Below are 17,433 nucleotides of genomic sequence, written 5' to 3'. Positions count from 1 at the left end.
CAGACTCAGGGTCTTGATATCTCATTGGCCCTTCCCCTTTCTTTTGGTACTGGGAGAGGGCCAACCAAAAAAACGCGTAAGTTTCCGTGAGGGGCCAACAATCCCCTTACATTTGTATAATTTTTTTGTTAAATTAACTTATTGGGTGAATGGGGCACTTTTGTGGGTTTTTTTTTTGTTTTGTTTGTTTTTAAGGCATCTTAGACTTTCCTCTGTGTGATTTCTTCCTTCCCACCACCAGATCATATTAGAATTCTTGGTCTTGATCTCATCTGAAATAATCTAAATCAGTGGTTCTCAAACTTTTGTACTGGTGACCCCTTTCACACAGCAAGCGTCTGAGTGTGATTTCCCCCGCCCTTATGAATTAAAAACACTTTTTAAAATATATTTAGCACCATTATAAATGCTGGAGGCAATGTGGGGTTTGGGGTGGAGGCTGACAGCTTCCCCCCCCGCCCCCCCCGTATAATAACCTCGTGATCCCCTGACGGGTCCCGACCCCCAGTTTGAGAACCCCTGATGTAAATTGAAATGAAATGCTTTATTTGTTTATTATGGTTGCAAATGGGACTCCTGGAAAGTGTAGATTTAACATGTTACCGAAGATTTCAGACCTGGGAGTGGAAGGAGAAACCTCAGTATTAGCTGATAATGAATCACTGCTCATAATCTGTTGTTCTGTTGCCCCTTGGAGACTGAAACTGATGAGAAGCCTAGCACTTGAATTCTTGTAGTCTGGGTGGGGACAATATTAGGGCAGTTAAGAAACCTTCACTACTGATCTCAACTCTTCTCTTTGCGTTACTTGGGAAGGAGACAAGCATCTTTCTGCTATGGTGGTGTTATGGTATTGGATTCTGATGTTGTAAATGTGATGCAATCTCTCTCTTGGCCACTTCTTCGGTCATTTATTTATTAGTAGGTAGCAGATGGTAGGGTTAGGGGAAATATCCAAGTGTCTGTAAGTGGTGCATGGAAGGGGGAGTGTGAAAGAGCAGGTAGTGTCTCTCTTTGCCCTATTTCTCTCTTGTAGTGTGGTTTTGTTTGTTTTGTTTGATTTGATTTGATTTTTTTCAAGAAGCAGGTTTGGCACTCCCCTCTCCGATCCTTGTGTGATGCTTAAGTCCACAGTGGAACACTGTCAGTTCCTTACAGGAGACACCATGTTTTATATATCTAATCTAGCCACACCTTCCTTAAGGGCGATAATGCTGTGGCTACCCAAGGACATTCTGCTGCTTGGATTTCAACCATTAGATGCTCATCCTTTCTTGTTAAAGGTCTTCAGTGTCAACACACTTCTCCTAAAATCTTCTTGAGTATTTAATTTGAAATTAGGCCATTTCTGAGATTGAGCTGGGATGTCTTTCCCATGCACACAGACCTATTCTGTAGGATCTCACTGGTGCTAAGGGTTCCCTTCGGGCTGTCAGTAGTATGCTGTGTGTGTATGCCAGGAGCTTCACAAGGTTCTACTTTGTGGGTGTACGGTGATCTAATTTTCATTGTTGTAGACTTGGGGTGCGAGGGTGGAGGCATGTATATCTCACTGAATAAGGAAGGTTTCAGATCATTTATTTTTTCAGGCATGCCATTTTCTAACTACGAAGTGTTGTTTTTCTTCCAGATGACCGGGTTGATCAGCGAACCTGCCTTATCTGTGGAGACAGAGCTACAGGTCTGCACTATGGTATCATCTCCTGTGAAGGCTGCAAAGGGTTTTTCAAAAGGAGCATTTGCAACAAGCGGGTTTACAGATGCAGTCGAGACAAGAACTGTGTCATGTCACGCAAACAGCGAAACAGATGCCAGTATTGCAGGCTGCTCAAGTGCCTCCAGATGGGGATGAATCGGAAAGGTAAAGAGAATTAAGCTTCTTTAATTGTTTAGTGTGCACACACAGGGCAGGACATTGCAGCAAGTTCCTCTGTGTGACAGAAGCCACCTCTTTCTGTGAGAGGGTAGAAAGATTTCTTCTTTGGTTTGAGTTTTCAATACCTTCAGAACATAACATTTTGGTTTTCTTTAAGCAGTCAGTTAAAAACTAACAAGAATAACTCTCTCTGCTCCCACAGGGGACTGGGTATCCCCTTCACTTATAATTTTGGTTTGGTGCAAAAGACAGTATTGATTCAGTTTAGTAACAGTGTTTGCTGTGCTCTGGGAATCTGTGCTGGATGTGGACAGTACCTGTCAAACTATTCTACTGACCTGCTTTGACACTACTGTATCATATTGTCCTTTCTAGTGACACTACACACTGGTGTCTGATTGAGGAGGCATTTTCATTTTTACTCCCGGTTTTCAGGGGTTTATCATGTTCCCCAAACTACTTTTCTGGGGTGAAAGTTTTCAAACCTTCTCATTTTAGAGGTAAGCTTTTCGAGAGACTGTTATCTTATTTGACCACTCAAAGGGTGAGAAATTTGTGATTTGCCTATTAACAGAAAAGGCAAATATAGGCATGCTTTTGTGTTATGCAGGTAGGGAAGATTAATCCAACTCAAGCAATTAATTTCCTCCCTACTTAAATGTAGAGCTCTGCTCAGGATCCACACCCGATTCACATCCTCCAAGATCAACTGTGATCCGGTATGCAATCTGCTAGCTGTCTTTTACCTGTGTCTGCATCTGCAGCAGCAAGCCATCTCATAGGGGCTGGGGGTGGGGACAAGTCAGTGCAACGGTAGGGACTGGGGGTAAGGGGCAGAATCTCGAGAAGACAGCGCGGTGGGGGCAGAGGGATGGGGCATCGCATCGCATGCTGCTCCCGGGGACTCTCAAGCGATGGCACACGGCAGCAGCACTGTGTGTTCCATCACAGAGGGGCAGAGGGATGGAGATGGGGCCCTGCCCTCTCCAATCCACATGGCTGGGGGCGGGCCCTGCTGCCCAGGAGCCAGCAGGCCGGACCCGGGACTGGGAGCGCAGACAGTGCTGCCGGGCCGGGTTATGGTGGGGATGCTGGCACTGCCTGAAGGGCCCGAGCTGCTGGACAAGAAGCCGCACAGTGAGCGGGTGCCGCCCAGCCCTGGCTGCTGGCCCTGAGTGCAATATGCCCCCTGGCTGCCCGAGCTGGACATCACAGGCCAGGGGCCGCCGGTGAGTAGAGCCCTTTGCTGTTGTATCTGCATCCGATCTACTATCTGCAAGAATGGTCTGCGGATATCCGCAGATTTGCAGGGCTCTACTTAAATGTCTTCTGTGCGTTCTGTGGGAATTCAGTTCTCATCTCCTGCCTTAAATTTTAGGGAAGAGAGGCTAGTGTAGACCAAGCCTGTGTGTGCTTGCTCCAAACCAGTTCTGTCAAAAAACCTATGGAGTTGCAACGGCGGGGGGGGGGATTGAGAGCTGACACCATTTTAAAAATGGGAATTAAAATTGTTTACCATGATCAGCTACTCAGTGAGGGTAACAGTGCAGCACCCTCCTTGCATGTTGTCTTTCACTTTTGAATCTGTGCCAGCTCGTTTATGCCGTGCAAAGGAAACCTGAGTTTGTGCCTCCATTACTAGAATTGGAAAACTGACTTGTGCCAAGATTGATTTTTAAAACGTAACCAAACATGACGTCCTAGCAAGGACAAATGTTTTTGGAAAGGGTAGGGGAAGGGACTTTTACTACAGCTACCATTTGCTGGAGTACTCCTCCTTGAAACAGCTTTAAATAGCCCTTTAAAAAATCCCTGGAGACCACAGAAAGGCCTTGAAAGTTAGGGACAGGAAAAGATTTCACGGACATCAGGAATGCCTGACTTTTAATCACAGGCCATAGTTGGACCCTTCCTCAACCATCCCCCAAAGAATGTGTCCTCTTACACTTGGAACTTTCTTCATGAGGTGGCTCTTAGATCATAATAGTTCATTAATAGTCTACCACTTTTCTGCCAGGTACAGTTTCACCAAGCAGGGTGATGCAAAGTAGGAGTTCTGCACTTTTAATTTGGGGAGCTCTGTCATACAATCTCCTTAGGTAGATCAAGTTTGGAACACACTGATCAGTTTGAAAACCTGTTGTATTAGCTTCTTCTTTAGTCGGATGCGATTGCCTCTCTACTACTGAGGAGAAAACCCATTTGTTTTAGTTCGTGTGGTAGCTTACTGCCTTTGCATCATATAGCTATTAAACTGGCTGTGGAATGGCCACAGAAATGACGGTCCAAAACCTGACCTAGTCAGTGAAGGGAGAGGAGTTACGGGTGACAGTTTTATAATGGAATATTCAGTTTAGACATTGTCTGTGAAAAGACCTAAAGTAAATCTGTGTTATATTTCCTTTCATCTGAACACTGACAGAAGCAATGGGTCTAAAATGCAATGCAGCATCAGATAATATGGTTGTCATTTTGATCAGGGGATGACTGGTGTGTGGTTAAATGGGCCATGCAGGGTTTTTGTAATCTAGGGTGCGCACATGATGCGGGCTTTTAATTTAAATAGAAAAGTGTTCTTGTAAAGAAGTTTTAATGTGGTTAATTAGCCCATCAACTCCCTGTTTTAACTTGACAAGGATTGTTTTTACTCTTCCCTGGAATGAAAAACTGATTTTTAAAAACTAATCTTCCTAGTTTGATTTTGGTATGCATTTGTGTTCACTGGCGCACCAACATTTTGACCATTTAAATCCTTGGCAATGTGGCCTCCTAAACTTTTTAAAAGCAGATTTTTTTTAGCTTAGCAACAACAAACAGGAAATTTGAGTAGAACGAGGTGAAGCTGTAATACAGTGATTGTTCAGGCTTGCTCCTTTGATATGCATAGAGGGTATTAGGCCTCAGAAGGCAAATGAGTAGTCCTTGTGGGAAAAGCTGTTTCCTGGATTCAGAAGCAGAAATGTCGTTTCTTTTAAACCCAACTATTAATTCTCCTAAGACTTTGTTATCACGAATGTGAAAGCCATCACCAAATTCATTCTTAGATGTTCTTACAGAATATGTTATACAGTCACTAAACCCAGAGCTCCACAAATACTGTTTTATAGTGAAACTTCATTACAGTAAATGGTGTTTGAGATGAGATGAAGAAAGTGATGCCCTGACCATTTGTGCTCATAAAAGATCCAAGGGCATTTTGCTCAGTGGGAACAAGGGTTAGGCCTGGCTAAATTTAAACTTGGAGAATTGTGTTCTGAATGATCAAAACTCCCCAGGGTTGGAGAAATGGTCGCTTTACTTTTCCTGGTTGGTGTGCTTTGCCTCCTACCTTCTTGTAGATGTTATGATAATGCCGAGTCTATTGGTGAGAGGCCCTTGCCACACCAAAAATGCACCACCTACCCCTAGCAGTTGTCAGAGACATTATCAAAACCGTACAGTGATCTATTCTTTAAATATCGACCCACAAAAGTTTAAATCTCCATTGCTCCTTGAGTGGCCAATGGGGGATTACTGTGAAGTGATGCAGGCCTCATTCCTGCTAGCTCCCCTTTCCCTGGACTGACTACATTCCAAGTCTCTGCCCTGCAATGAAAGCTGGAGTCCCAGTTTTCAGTGGGCTCCGGTAAATTCCGGGAATTCTTTAATCTGCCGTTGTACATAGGGAGTACATAGGGGAGGCTTTAGCTGCTGCTCATTCAGAAGGAAACAGCGACATCTCCTGGCCACTGCTCAGGCATACCACAGTGAAAAAGACTAGTTTTCCTTTCTTTCCTTCCTTCTCCTGGGAAACTCCATTAATTAATCTCACTGAAGAGCAAAGTCAAATAGCTAGGGCTTTTTCTGTAGATGAAAACCCAGATGTTCTTTTAGAATGGTAAAAAAAAAAAAAAGGGTGACTGGTGGTAACATTATTTATAGCTGTTCACAATGCTCCAGGCTGGATGGCTTTTCAGTTGTGTGTATAAAAAAATAAATAAATTTTAAACTGGGGGGGTTTCCAAACAAGACCTGTGTAACTTATCAACTCACCATCTTCAAAGATCTTTGTGGCTCAGATGTGTTATTATATGGCTATTGGGTGGACAGGAAAGTTGCTCATTTTTTTTACCCCAGTAGGTACCAAGTTTCAAGCATAATTTCACAGTGGTTTATTTTCTGTCCTCATTGGCCAGAAAAAAAGTTATAGCATGATTGATCCACAAATATATTTCACAACCATGTTTAAACGTATCTTTTTGTAGGGTCGACAGGCCCCTTAGCATTCAGCTTACAAGGAGTCCAACTTGCCATTTCTCTCCTGAAGAGCCTTTGACAGGGCCTGGTAACCAAGACAGGTAGTGCAGGAATGCTTGGAGAGCAGCCTGTTCTAGCATCAAGCATTTTCTAGCATGTAAGTCATGAAAGAAATGTTACACAGGTTAACAGAACTGTCCCCAACATGTGACCCATCACCAAACATCACGTCTACAGGCATTATAGAACTGGGAGCACTTCACAAGGGGTAACAAAAATCTCTCAAAAATCCCACTTGAAAACATACTAAATAAATGACCTTTCCAAGCATGATTAAAAAAAAAAAAACCTTGAGGCAGGCAAAGCACCTTGTAACTACTATTGCGTAAAGAAAGGGGGAGTCCAAAATAGGGGTGCTGAACAGCAAAAAGGACTGCTGCTGCCAGGTGTGCAGCATCTCTGCAGATGTCTGCATAAAGTAGTATCGGTGAGTACAAAGTATGGGGCTTGCATCAGCTAGAGCTGGATTACGCCTTTGCTATGAAAATCAGATAAGCAAACAAAATGAAGAGGAAGATCCCGTTCAGTGACTGAGTGTTCAGGGTAAGCATTACAATTCAGTGCTGCGGGCGGACAGAATAGGCCCAAGAGTATGGGAGGTTGTAGGAGGTGTTCGCTCATTTGGAGACTGTAGTTGCTCTTCTGGTTGCACATGCCTATTTTGAAGGATGGCTGGCAGCTTGTCAAACCAGTTCAGCAGGGAGGTGGGCAGTGCTGGAGTGACAGGGCATGCTGTAAAACACAGACCCCATGTGTGTGATGCTAGCTCCTAGGCATCCTTCAGGCATTCTGTATTTCATTAACGCAGCCTGGTTTTACGGGGCTGTGGATGGAATCTTCTCCCTCCTGAGGCTAATGAAGAATGCTGCTGCTGCCTCCTCGCCTGAGTGCCAGTCCGCAGGCTGCCCAGCCAGAGGTGATGCCCTTTTATCTGTACAGCTTTGGCTGTGGTAGCTTCTCCCTTGCCTTGTGGTTCAGGCTGCAGATGGGCCTCTCAAGCCTTGGAAGTCAGGTAGGCTTGACAGCTCGAGCTGGATCCTGAGCCTCAACGTCCACACTATTGTTCTTAGCTCTCTAGCTCAAGCCCCGCAAGTGTGAGTCTCTCTGCCCTGGTTGCGAGGCCTGCTCCGAGCTGCAGGGTGAACATACCTTGAAGTCATCTCACCGATGAAGTGCACTGAAGAATGAAAACATTGGAGAACCCCTGTTGAAACAGTGACTTGCTACTGGGAGTCACTAGGCTTCCCTGGGATTATTCATAGTGGGGCTGAAGTTTATCCTTGGATTTTTTTATATATATATTTTTTATTTTTTTACTCCTGCCCCCTTACTGTGCACTGCTGCATGAGTCATTCATCAGCTCCTGCAGAGGGAGGGTGAGGGTACCCCACAGCAGCCAGAGGCTGCTTTGCGCCTGGGATGAGTTGTCTTCCACGTTGAGCTGTGTCTACGGTGGGTGGCCAGGAAAGGGATTGTGACCTATGTGTCGATTCTCAGGATACTCGGGACTAAGAGTCATCTTGTTTCACCCCCTCCCTCCAGCCTGAGGGAGTCTTGCTTATGCCTAACGGGCTGTCAGTTCCATGACAGCACCACCTGTCAGTCACTCAGGCACACTCCTCTGGGCTATTCCAGCTCTTACCTTGCCTTACAATATGTGCACTCCAGTCCTTGAGTCCCTTTGAAGCATTTCCCTGTAGTGGTCAGTGACTCATCCGCTGAACACTCACAGAAATACCAGATCTGCAGCCCCAAAGAACAGTGTACACCATAGGTGCAGTTTGACTTATATATTTGGAGGGGGGAAGCACCAGTCAGGCCAACAGGGCTGCTCATGTGGGAGCAAATTTCACGCCCGCCTGAGGCTTGCAGTTTGGGGGACAACGCCCCACCCCCACCCCCCCAAACTACACCCATGGTGTATGCACCCTTTTGTATGATTTGACTCTGGATAAGCACCTTGATCACAGCACTGAGATATGTTTCTGGTGAAAACAAGAATGTTTGTTGTCAAAAAGTCAGGATTCAAGCGATAGTAAGTATGAATAGTGGAAACAAATGGTGATTACATATAAAACAAAATTGTAGCATGCTTTCTAGGGACTAAAGTTAACTAACAGTCTAACCTCCTGGCTAAAAAGATTTATCTCATCCCCAAAGTGTCTTGCAGTGTTTCAATCAAGACTGGATGAGATTTCATTTTCAATTATGTAAACACGCTGTCCATTTGCTTCCTACATGCAGGATTTGGGGATGCCCCTTTTTGCCTTCTACTTGAATTCCCCAATGTTCATTGTCTGTCCTCAGAGACAGGATAACCACCTGTGGTTTTTTCCTCTGCGCTGCTTCCCTGTTGATTTTCAGACAGGATAACCACCTGTGGTTTTTTCCTCTGCGCTGCTTCCCTGTTGATTTTCACATCTCTCCATTCACTTTGTATATAAATGAGTGTTAGCTCGCAGTGCTTAATTTGCATCCTAACAGAGAGACAGGTAGATAAAACCTCTTGTCTAGTTTTCGCCTCTGCTGGAGACTCAGACCTTTGTCTGGGCTCTAGGAGCCTGTTTTTTGTCTATATATGTAATTTCATACAATGTCAGTACGTACATTTCAGTGTGATACTAACGACCAGCATTACTGATCTTTCACTAAAGACCTCAGGTGACATTCTGTGGTAAACCAGAATGTACCTACCAGAATCAGGGCATTCCTGGAACCTCCTTGCCAGCATAAAGGGGTTATTGGGTCACAATTTCACAAACTTAAGAGGGGCTTAAGAAGAATAAGCAGCAGGAGCAGCTGAAATCCTTTGGCACAATGGTCCTTTTCCCATGCAGGATTTCCCTGGTAATAGAAGAAAGTGGGGTTGTGGGAGAATAGAGAAAACACCAAATAGAGGTGAAACTAGCTCTAAATTGAATACAATTGAGACTTTCTATAAATGGTTTGTGAGCCTTTAAGAAATGAAGCCTCACTATTTAGAAGCCTTTCAAAGGGCTTCCTCCTTTTGGAATAAAACTCCTTACCTATTCGAACAGCTAGGATTTCAAGTCACTGGTTCACATACAGGCAACTTGTAAAGTGTGTCCTTTCCATGCTCTGTGGTGTCTTGAGGAGACCTTACCCTGTGCAATAGCAGGGATGGAAGCCTCTTGTCTTTTGTGCTGTCTGCAGCCTCAACACTAGAGGGAATCAGTTAACACTCTGACAGGACCCTGGTTTAATCCAGAGAGGTGTTTGCTATTGGTTTTGTGCACAGTGCATAGGCCAGAGGTGGGCAAACTATGGTTTGTGGGACCGTCCTGCCCGGCCCCTGAGCTCCTGGCCCGGGAGGCTCGCGCCCAGCCCCTCTCCTGTTGTCCGCCCTCCCACACAGCTACGCCGGCAGCGCTCTGGGTGGCGGGGCTGCACGCTCATGCAGGACAGTATGGCAGCATGTCTGGCTCCGGCCTGGTGGTGCGGCGGCCAGACATGCTGCTCTGAGCGGCATGATAAGGGGGCTGGGGGGGTTGTTAAGGGGCAGGGGGTCCTGGGGGGCAGTCAGGGGGAGGTTGGATGGGGCGGAGGTTTGGGGGGGGCGGTCGGGGAGCGGGGGGGTTAGGTCCTGGGGGGGCAGTTAGGGGCAGGGGTTCCGGGAGGGGGTGTTCAGGGGACAAGGAGCAGGGGGGTTGGATGGGTTGGGGGTTTTCAGGGGGACAGGCAGGGGGCGGGAAGTGGGAGGGGGCAGATAAGGGGCCATGGCCAGCCTGTTTTGGGAGGCACAGCCTTCCCTACCCGGCCCTCCATACTGTTTCGCACCTGGATGTGGCCATCGGGCCAGAAAGTTTGCCCACCACTGGCATAGGCGTATACATCCCAGTACTAGTGAAGGGGGGACACACCCTGCTGTGGAGAACATTGCTACTTCAACCAGTTCTCATTAGTGGTACAGTGGGGTGTTTTCCCTTTATCATCTCTTGAATTTTCAGGCAGTTGGTGGTGATATGGTACTTTTTCATTTCTACATCACCTTTCACTTGAGGATCTGCAGTGGCTATATAAATATTACTTAAATCTCTGATTGCCCTTGTCAGCCAAGTAAATATTTTTGTGGTTCACATTGCAAGTGGGAATCTCAATACATACTACACAGCCTCTCCTTTCCCCCGGGGGGAAATACACGTGAGCTGCCTTAATTAACAAAATAAAACTCCGATTCAATGTCTCCCTAGACAACAGGCGATTTCCTGCAGGCCAGGTGTTCTCTGTGTAATAGCATTCCAGAATGCGAAAGAACAGTGGTGTTCCTAATCAGCGTTTGGCTCTTTCCTTTCAGCAATCAGAGAAGATGGCATGCCAGGAGGCAGGAACAAAAGTATTGGACCTGTCCAGGTAAGCGTATTTTCACTTTCCCTAGTGCAGTGCTCTTCAGTTTCTGTAGTGTTTGTTAGCCTTTAATCACATGACACCAGAGCACATTTGTACAAAGACACCATCATGCTACTTCAGGAAACGGGGAAGGTGACCGAGTCATTAAGGCTTTGAAGGGGAGAAAACATTGCTATCCTGCCGGGAGGCTGCATATGCTCAGAGCGTCCCTTGACATCATTTCTGCTGCCTCTAACTGCCGCATGAGGCACAGTCGTGGACAACACACCCTAGGAGAAGGGGTTGAGTTGGAGTTTGGGGGTATGTAGGTGTTTCAGGACTGCCTTGAATGTGCTGGATATTTCTCTTTAGGATCTGTGTTGGCTGCTGCACCGCAGAACCCAGGATGGTTACTTAGCATCTCAAGGCTCTATGCCATGGAAGCAACCAGGCCCAAGATTTAGGCCTGAATTAATTTGGTGACAATCTTCCAGCCAGCCCCGTGTCATTAAGGATGCATTCCATTTAGGCAGCAGATTTGTAAATAAAGCCCTGATCTTGCCTGGCCCTAGAGACATAACCTGTAACCCACTGGGGCCATGTCATCAGCTGGGTACATGAATAAAATGACAATCTCTAAACTACTTGATCAGACTGTAGGAAACCTTCTGTCCTTCGTAGGTCAGGACAAGCACTTCAATCCCTGCAAAGCTCCCAGTAAATCTTGCAGTGTCCATACCACAATTTCTTAAGTTGTTGCAAGTGGGGTACCCAATAAATGTCTTCCTGATTGATGGGGCAGCATGTCTGGAGATGTCTTATAAAATGCTAGGTAATTTGGCACAATAGCTTCTCCTGAACAAGTGAGAAATGATTTGCCATTTTCCAGCCTGCAGCAAGAAACACTATTTTAAAAATACTATTTATTTTAATAATATAGAAAGAGCCTTACATGACACTGTCCATGGCTGTGCATCTATGAAAATCTCTACTCACTACAGCACAGAACTGGAGTGGACGGGAAGGAAAGGAAATATGGTCTGTATACAAAAAAAAAGAGGAGAGAAATATCTGAATAATACTGATCCCAGCCCAGCTGCTGCTTCTGGAATATTAATTCCAAATTTCGCAGTTCACCTCTCCAGACACATGCAGTTAAATCATAGGGAAATGTTGTGGGCTGTAAGGAAGCAAAATGGTCCAGATCTAGTAATTGCTCTTCCAGTGCTAATCTGATGTGCATCTCACTGTGTGTATGCTGTGGGTATGCCTGAAGCTGAAGAATCTTGAAAGCAGTGTCCATTGGTCCACACATGTACCTTGGCTCACCTTGTGCCTGCGACTGAGGACATAAATGTTAGGGCAGATTGACTGCCTCTCCGGTTCCTTCTCACCACTTCCTGATCCAGGTTGGACACTCCTGTTTCGAATGCTTCAGCTTTTTTCTTTAGCTGTGAAAGTGTATTTAGATATCTCTAAATAGTTTTAGTATTCAAGAGTTTTGAAGTTTTTATCTGCCAGTTTTAGTGTTTTATAGTTAGCCAGTCTCTCTGACCTGGGGAGCACCACCTCTTCCCCAGACTTCCTTTGGGTACTGGACTGTGCCCAGGACTATGGGCTTCAAAATTTGTGCTTCCTGCCTGTGATCCTCCTCCGTCAGTGAAAAACCACCAATGCTGCTTGTACTGTCTCAGGGAAGCCCACATTGCAGCAAGGTGCGGTATCTGTTTGTTCTCCAGCCATACCCTGAAAGGGTGGAATTTCCCCTTAGGAAGCACCTAATGGAAAGGGCCATGAGGCCACTATCAGACTGTGGCTGAGGGACCCTTCCCCCCCACCCTCCCATTTTGGCCTGACTCAGCAAGCAGCATGTCTACTTCCATGAGGTCTGAAACAGGAACGAAGGAGTCTACCCTCACAGATCCCTCAGTAGAGTCTTGTTGGGAGAGCAGGGAGCATTCTCATAAGCAAGAGGATAAGTCTTCCTCCAAATCCACTTAAAAGTCATATGTAGCCCTGCGTAAACTGAGCACTAACCCCCAGCCCAAGGGAACTTAGTACATACTAAGTCTGAGGCATGATAAGGGAGCCCACAAGTATAGGGCTTCATTGGCACCGTGTCATGATTGGGTGGACCAGTACCTCCTGAGCACAAGCCCTGACTTCCCCTGGCACCAATGAAGACCGGTAGCTGAGAGCATTGGTCACATGCAGTTCCATCGGACTTCAACAGCTTTGGCACGCTGTCTCTAGTGTGGCTCTGGTAAGAGACGAGACTTATGCTGCTTCTAACGACACCTCAGGAGGTATAGTCCAACCCCCTGCTCAAAGCAGGACCAATCCCCAATTTTTGCCCCAGGTCCCTCAATGGCCCCCTTGAGGATTGAACTCACAGCCTTGGGTTTAGCAGGCCAATGCTCAAACCACTGAGCTATCCCTCCCCCATCTGCCACCAGGGGAGCTGGCCTTTTGAAGGAGTTTGTCTCCCTATCCATCTTTGGGCTGTGATTTCCCTACAGTGGCAACCGTGTTGGAACCAAAATAACTTTTTCCTCATTAGGAGATGGATCATTATGTCCTCCTCCAAAACACCTTCCAGGAACAGCTTGGGACCAACCTCTGCCTCATCATGCCTTAGGGACAACAGCAACCCCCATCTGACCCATTCTTTTGGCCACGCTGGGGGCCATGGGACCAGTACCATCTCAGTGGTTTGCTGGAGAGTCACCCCTTCCCTCCCCTTTGAGGGGACAACTGGAGCTGCCCCCAGATTTTATTGAGGAATAGAAGTACACACTGGATCAAGCAGTTCTACAAGATCAGACGAGATTGCCGTCTTCATCGCCAAATGAGGTAGTGATTTCAATGTCTCCAGCCTCCTCCAATGACTATAAGCACTTCAAGGAACGGATTTGTAAAATTGGAGGGGAGCTGCAGATTCCTCTTGAGGTTCAGGAGCCTCAACACAAGCTCCTGGACAACCTTCAGCCCTCCGCCTCCAGTAGAATAGTGCTTTTGGTTAATAAAACTATCCTGGAGCCAGCTAGGGTGGTCTGGCAATCCCCAGCTACCTGCATCTCCATGCCCAAGAGGGTAGAGAAATGGGACTCTGTCCCAGCCAAGGTGATGGAATTTCTGTTCTTTCACTCTACTCCTAATTTTTGGTGGTCCAAATGGCTGTAGAGAGTTCTGGGCAGTAACACCCGCAATCTACCCTGACTGATAAAGAGGGCAAGCATCTCAACTTATTGGGAAGGAGAAAGTATTTTCTTCTTCTAGCCTCCAGTTCAGAATAGCCAGCTACCAAGCACTATTGGCTAAGTATGACTTCCTAAACTATTCAAAATTCACAGACTCCATTGACAGTCTCCCCCAGCAGGACAGAGCTCATTTCCAGGCTGTCATAGATGAAGGGAAAATGGTTGCCAAGACTGGTCCTCAATAAGCAGTAGCCTGTGCACCAGACAGGACAGTAATTATCAATGCATCACTATTGGGTTGGAGAGTCCATGTGGACAACCATACAGAGCAAGTAATCTGGACATTTTGAGAGTCCAGATGCACATCAATGTTCTAGAGTTACAAGCAGTTCGAAGAGCTTGCAAAACCTTTCTCCCATTTGTTCAAGGTCACCATGCGCTCTGTGTCAGACAACATCACAGCTGTCTTTTACAACAACAAACAAGGAGTGAGCCCCGCCTGCCCCCTCCCCTTTGCCATGTGCAGAAGTGGTCAGCCTGCGGAACTGGTGCATTGGCAATCAGATTACCCTGTCAGTGTCTACCCCTGAGGAAACCAGAATGTGCTAGTGGACTCTCTCAGCAGACACTTTGCATTTGAACACAAGTGGGAGCTTCATGACTCTGTGGTAAACAATATTTTTGCTCCACAGGGGACCCCACCAGGGACTTGTTCCTCTCCAACAAATTAGAAAGTACAACATATTCTGTTCTAGAGGAGCCCTGAGTTGTCACTCACAGGGCAACACTACTTCCATAGTCAGATCATCTGAACTATGCCTTCCCTCTACCACCACTCTTCTGCCTCGAGTTTTGCACAAGATTTGGCAGGAAAGGGCATGAGTTAATCTCATTGCCCCCAACTGGCCCAGATGGTTTTGGTTCCTTCCCATGGCATTTTGGGCACCGATCACATTCCTACATTTTCCTAGTCTCCTGACTCAAGGGCATGGCACTATCAGGCATTCCAGCCAACGGCTGCTTCATCTCAGAGCCTAGTTTTTGGATGGGCGTCATCCTTAGAGCAGTCATGTTCTGAAGCTGTGCAGAATGTCTTTCCTCATAGGAAGGATTCCACTAGGAAATGTTACCTAGTCAAGGGGAACCATTTATCTGGGCCTATTTCTCCAGGCCTATTTCTCCAGAAGCAACAGGTATTCCATTCATTCTGGACTATATTTTTTCCTTGAAGACAGCAGGTTTGCCTGTCAATTCGTTATGGATCCGCTTGGCAGCAATCAGTGCATACCATCTGCCTTCACAGAGCTACTTGATCTTTGCACACCCTCTAGGCCTTTCCAGAATCTGCTAGTCAATCAGAACCTTTCTGCCTATTTAAAAAAAAAAAAAAAAAAAAAAGCCTTGTGCTCAATGGGGCTTGAACCTTGTTCTCTAATCTAATCCTCCTTTTGAACCATTAGCTTCTTGCTCCATGTCTGTCTTATTCCTGAAAGTTGCATTCCTCGTAGCCATCACCTCATCCAGGAGGGTTGATGAGCTTGGGATATTGATGGTAGGTCCTCCTTATTCTATATTTCATAAGGACAGGGTTTCATTATGTCTACACCCTAAATTAATTCCCAGAGTAGTCTCTGCGTTTCACCTGAACCAGTGTATCCACTGACCTGTGTTCTTCTCAAAACCTCACACATCCTCAGAAGAAAGGCAGCATTCCCTTCACATTCAGCGAGTCTTAGCCTTTTACCTGCAAAGAAGGGAAACAATCAAGAAATCCCATAGCAGAAAGGGTCAGAGGTCAGGATATATCCTCTCAAAGAATCTCAAAATGGGTCTCTGGGTGTATTTTGCTCTGTCAGCTGTCTGATCTTCCCCTCATGGGGAAGAGCGCAAGCAACATCTATGGTGTCACTTCAAGAGGTGCCTCCATTTCATATTTGTAAGGGAGCTACATGGAGCTCAGTCCATACAGTTGCTTGACACTGTCTGTTGGTGCAGAACTCCTCTGCTGATTGCATCTCTTGGAACATCAGTCCTTCATTTGGCTCTGCCATCTATGACCTAACACACTCCTCTTATTCGAGTACTGCTTGTCAGTCACCCACAATGGAATGCACAAAGGGACCAGCTATCGAAGAAAAGAAAGTTACTTACCTTATAGTAACTGGAGCTTCTTCGAGATGTGTGGTCTCTATCTGTATTCCACTTCCACTACCTGCCCTCCTTCCCCTCTGCTTCGGAACTTCTCTGATTTGCAGTGGAGAAGACAGAGGTGGTCGGTCTGCCCCGTGCTTTATCTCCTCTGTCGGAGGCATGAAGTGAGCCGGGGCACATGTGTGGACCAATGGATGCCGCTTTCTAAATTCTCCAGTTCCTGGTACGTGGAGCACATGTGTACTCAGTGGAACACAGATAGGGACCACGCATCTCAAAGAACCTCCAGTTTCTATAAGGTCAGTAACTTTCTCTTTCTGCCTTACACTCTCATTCTGGCCTCATTTATACGAACTTCCTCCCCTAAGTAGAACCACATTGACTTCACTTGGCTTGTACTGTTATGACTGGGCAGTCATATAATTCTGTAATCCTTATTTAAAAACAAATCTCTCATTAGTAAAAAATAGGAAAACAATAAGAAAAGCATGGAAGATTTTAAGTGTGTTTGAACGTTCCTCCCATATAAAAGATCCCTCTCAAGAATTCTAGGCTTTAGTAATTTTTCCACACTAAAGCAGCAGTACGTGCAGCTCAGAGCCTCGCTTAACTCTGTGCTTGGCTTGAATAAGCCTCACTAACTGTCGTCATTTTTACCCAAAAGATATCCGAGGAGGAGATTGAACGAATTATGTCTGGACAAGAATTTGAGGGGGAGGCAAACATCTCTTGGAGTAACAATGGAGACAGTGACCATAGTTCTCCCGGGAATGGAGTTTCTGAGAGCAACCAGCCATCACCTGTTTCTACTCCGTCTTCAAGGTGGGAGTTTCCATTGGAAGAATTTCAGATGAATGTAACTCTGCCTGTATTTCCCTGAGGGCTGCATTTTGGGCCAAAAGTGAAAATGAGCATTTTGATGTGTAACTCAAACACATCTTGCGAATGCTGACCTCTTTGTAAACATATTTTAGCTAGAGACATATACACTGTGTTAGATCAATCCAGTGTGATCTGAGAGTAAAAGTCTCATGAAAGATTGACAAAGAAACGTTGTGTTAAAGGTCTTACATTTAAAGCAAATATTTTAATCTGTTTTAATACCACTTCAGATTATGAAAATCTGAAAATTTTATACACATAATTTACCTGTCAATATTAATGCTGTCTGTTTACTTTCTTCCGTTTCATTTTGTTTGTATATTGAAAATGAGCTAGTCAGCTTATTTGATTTTCTAATTACTTTGTGTTACTCTCAGGTTCGCATCCCCTAGCACATTGTTTCAGTACTTGGGTTGCAAACACGGGAAAGAATGTTTAAATGCCAAACCAACCCCCCCCCCAGCCCTCTTTTCGTCCCCCCACACATACATACTCTTCCATTATCAGTTGTTTTAAAAATGTAAATGAAAATATTTTTATTCATAGGTTTTGTAAACCTTTTTATTCAGAAACCTAAGTTCTGGGCCTTTCAGTAAGTAGAGATGGAAATGCTTAGCACAAACCTTAGCTATGTGATTTAATCTAAGAATGCTTTCTAAGCGGCAGAGTTTTTAGAAAATC

General features: G+C 45.6%; 1 protein-coding gene across 1 annotated transcript in view; it reads left to right on the top strand.

The window, feature by feature from the left end:
- NR6A1 (nuclear receptor subfamily 6 group A member 1) overlaps nucleotides 1-17,433 on the top strand; it is a 63,174-nt gene that overhangs the window by 31,386 nt on the left and 14,355 nt on the right. The window contains exons 2-4 of the mRNA XM_077836257.1: nucleotides 1,614-1,861; nucleotides 10,488-10,543; nucleotides 16,535-16,692. Coding sequence (XP_077692383.1) covers nucleotides 1,614-1,861; nucleotides 10,488-10,543; nucleotides 16,535-16,692 — 462 coding nt within the window. The remainder of the gene's footprint in view (nucleotides 1-1,613; nucleotides 1,862-10,487; nucleotides 10,544-16,534; nucleotides 16,693-17,433) is intronic.

Source organism: Eretmochelys imbricata, chromosome 16 (assembly GCF_965152235.1).
Source record: "Eretmochelys imbricata isolate rEreImb1 chromosome 16, rEreImb1.hap1, whole genome shotgun sequence".
Classification (NCBI taxonomy): Eukaryota; Metazoa; Chordata; order Testudines; family Cheloniidae; genus Eretmochelys; species Eretmochelys imbricata.
Note: the sequence above shows the minus strand (reverse complement) of the source record. Positions and strands in the feature narration are given on the sequence as shown.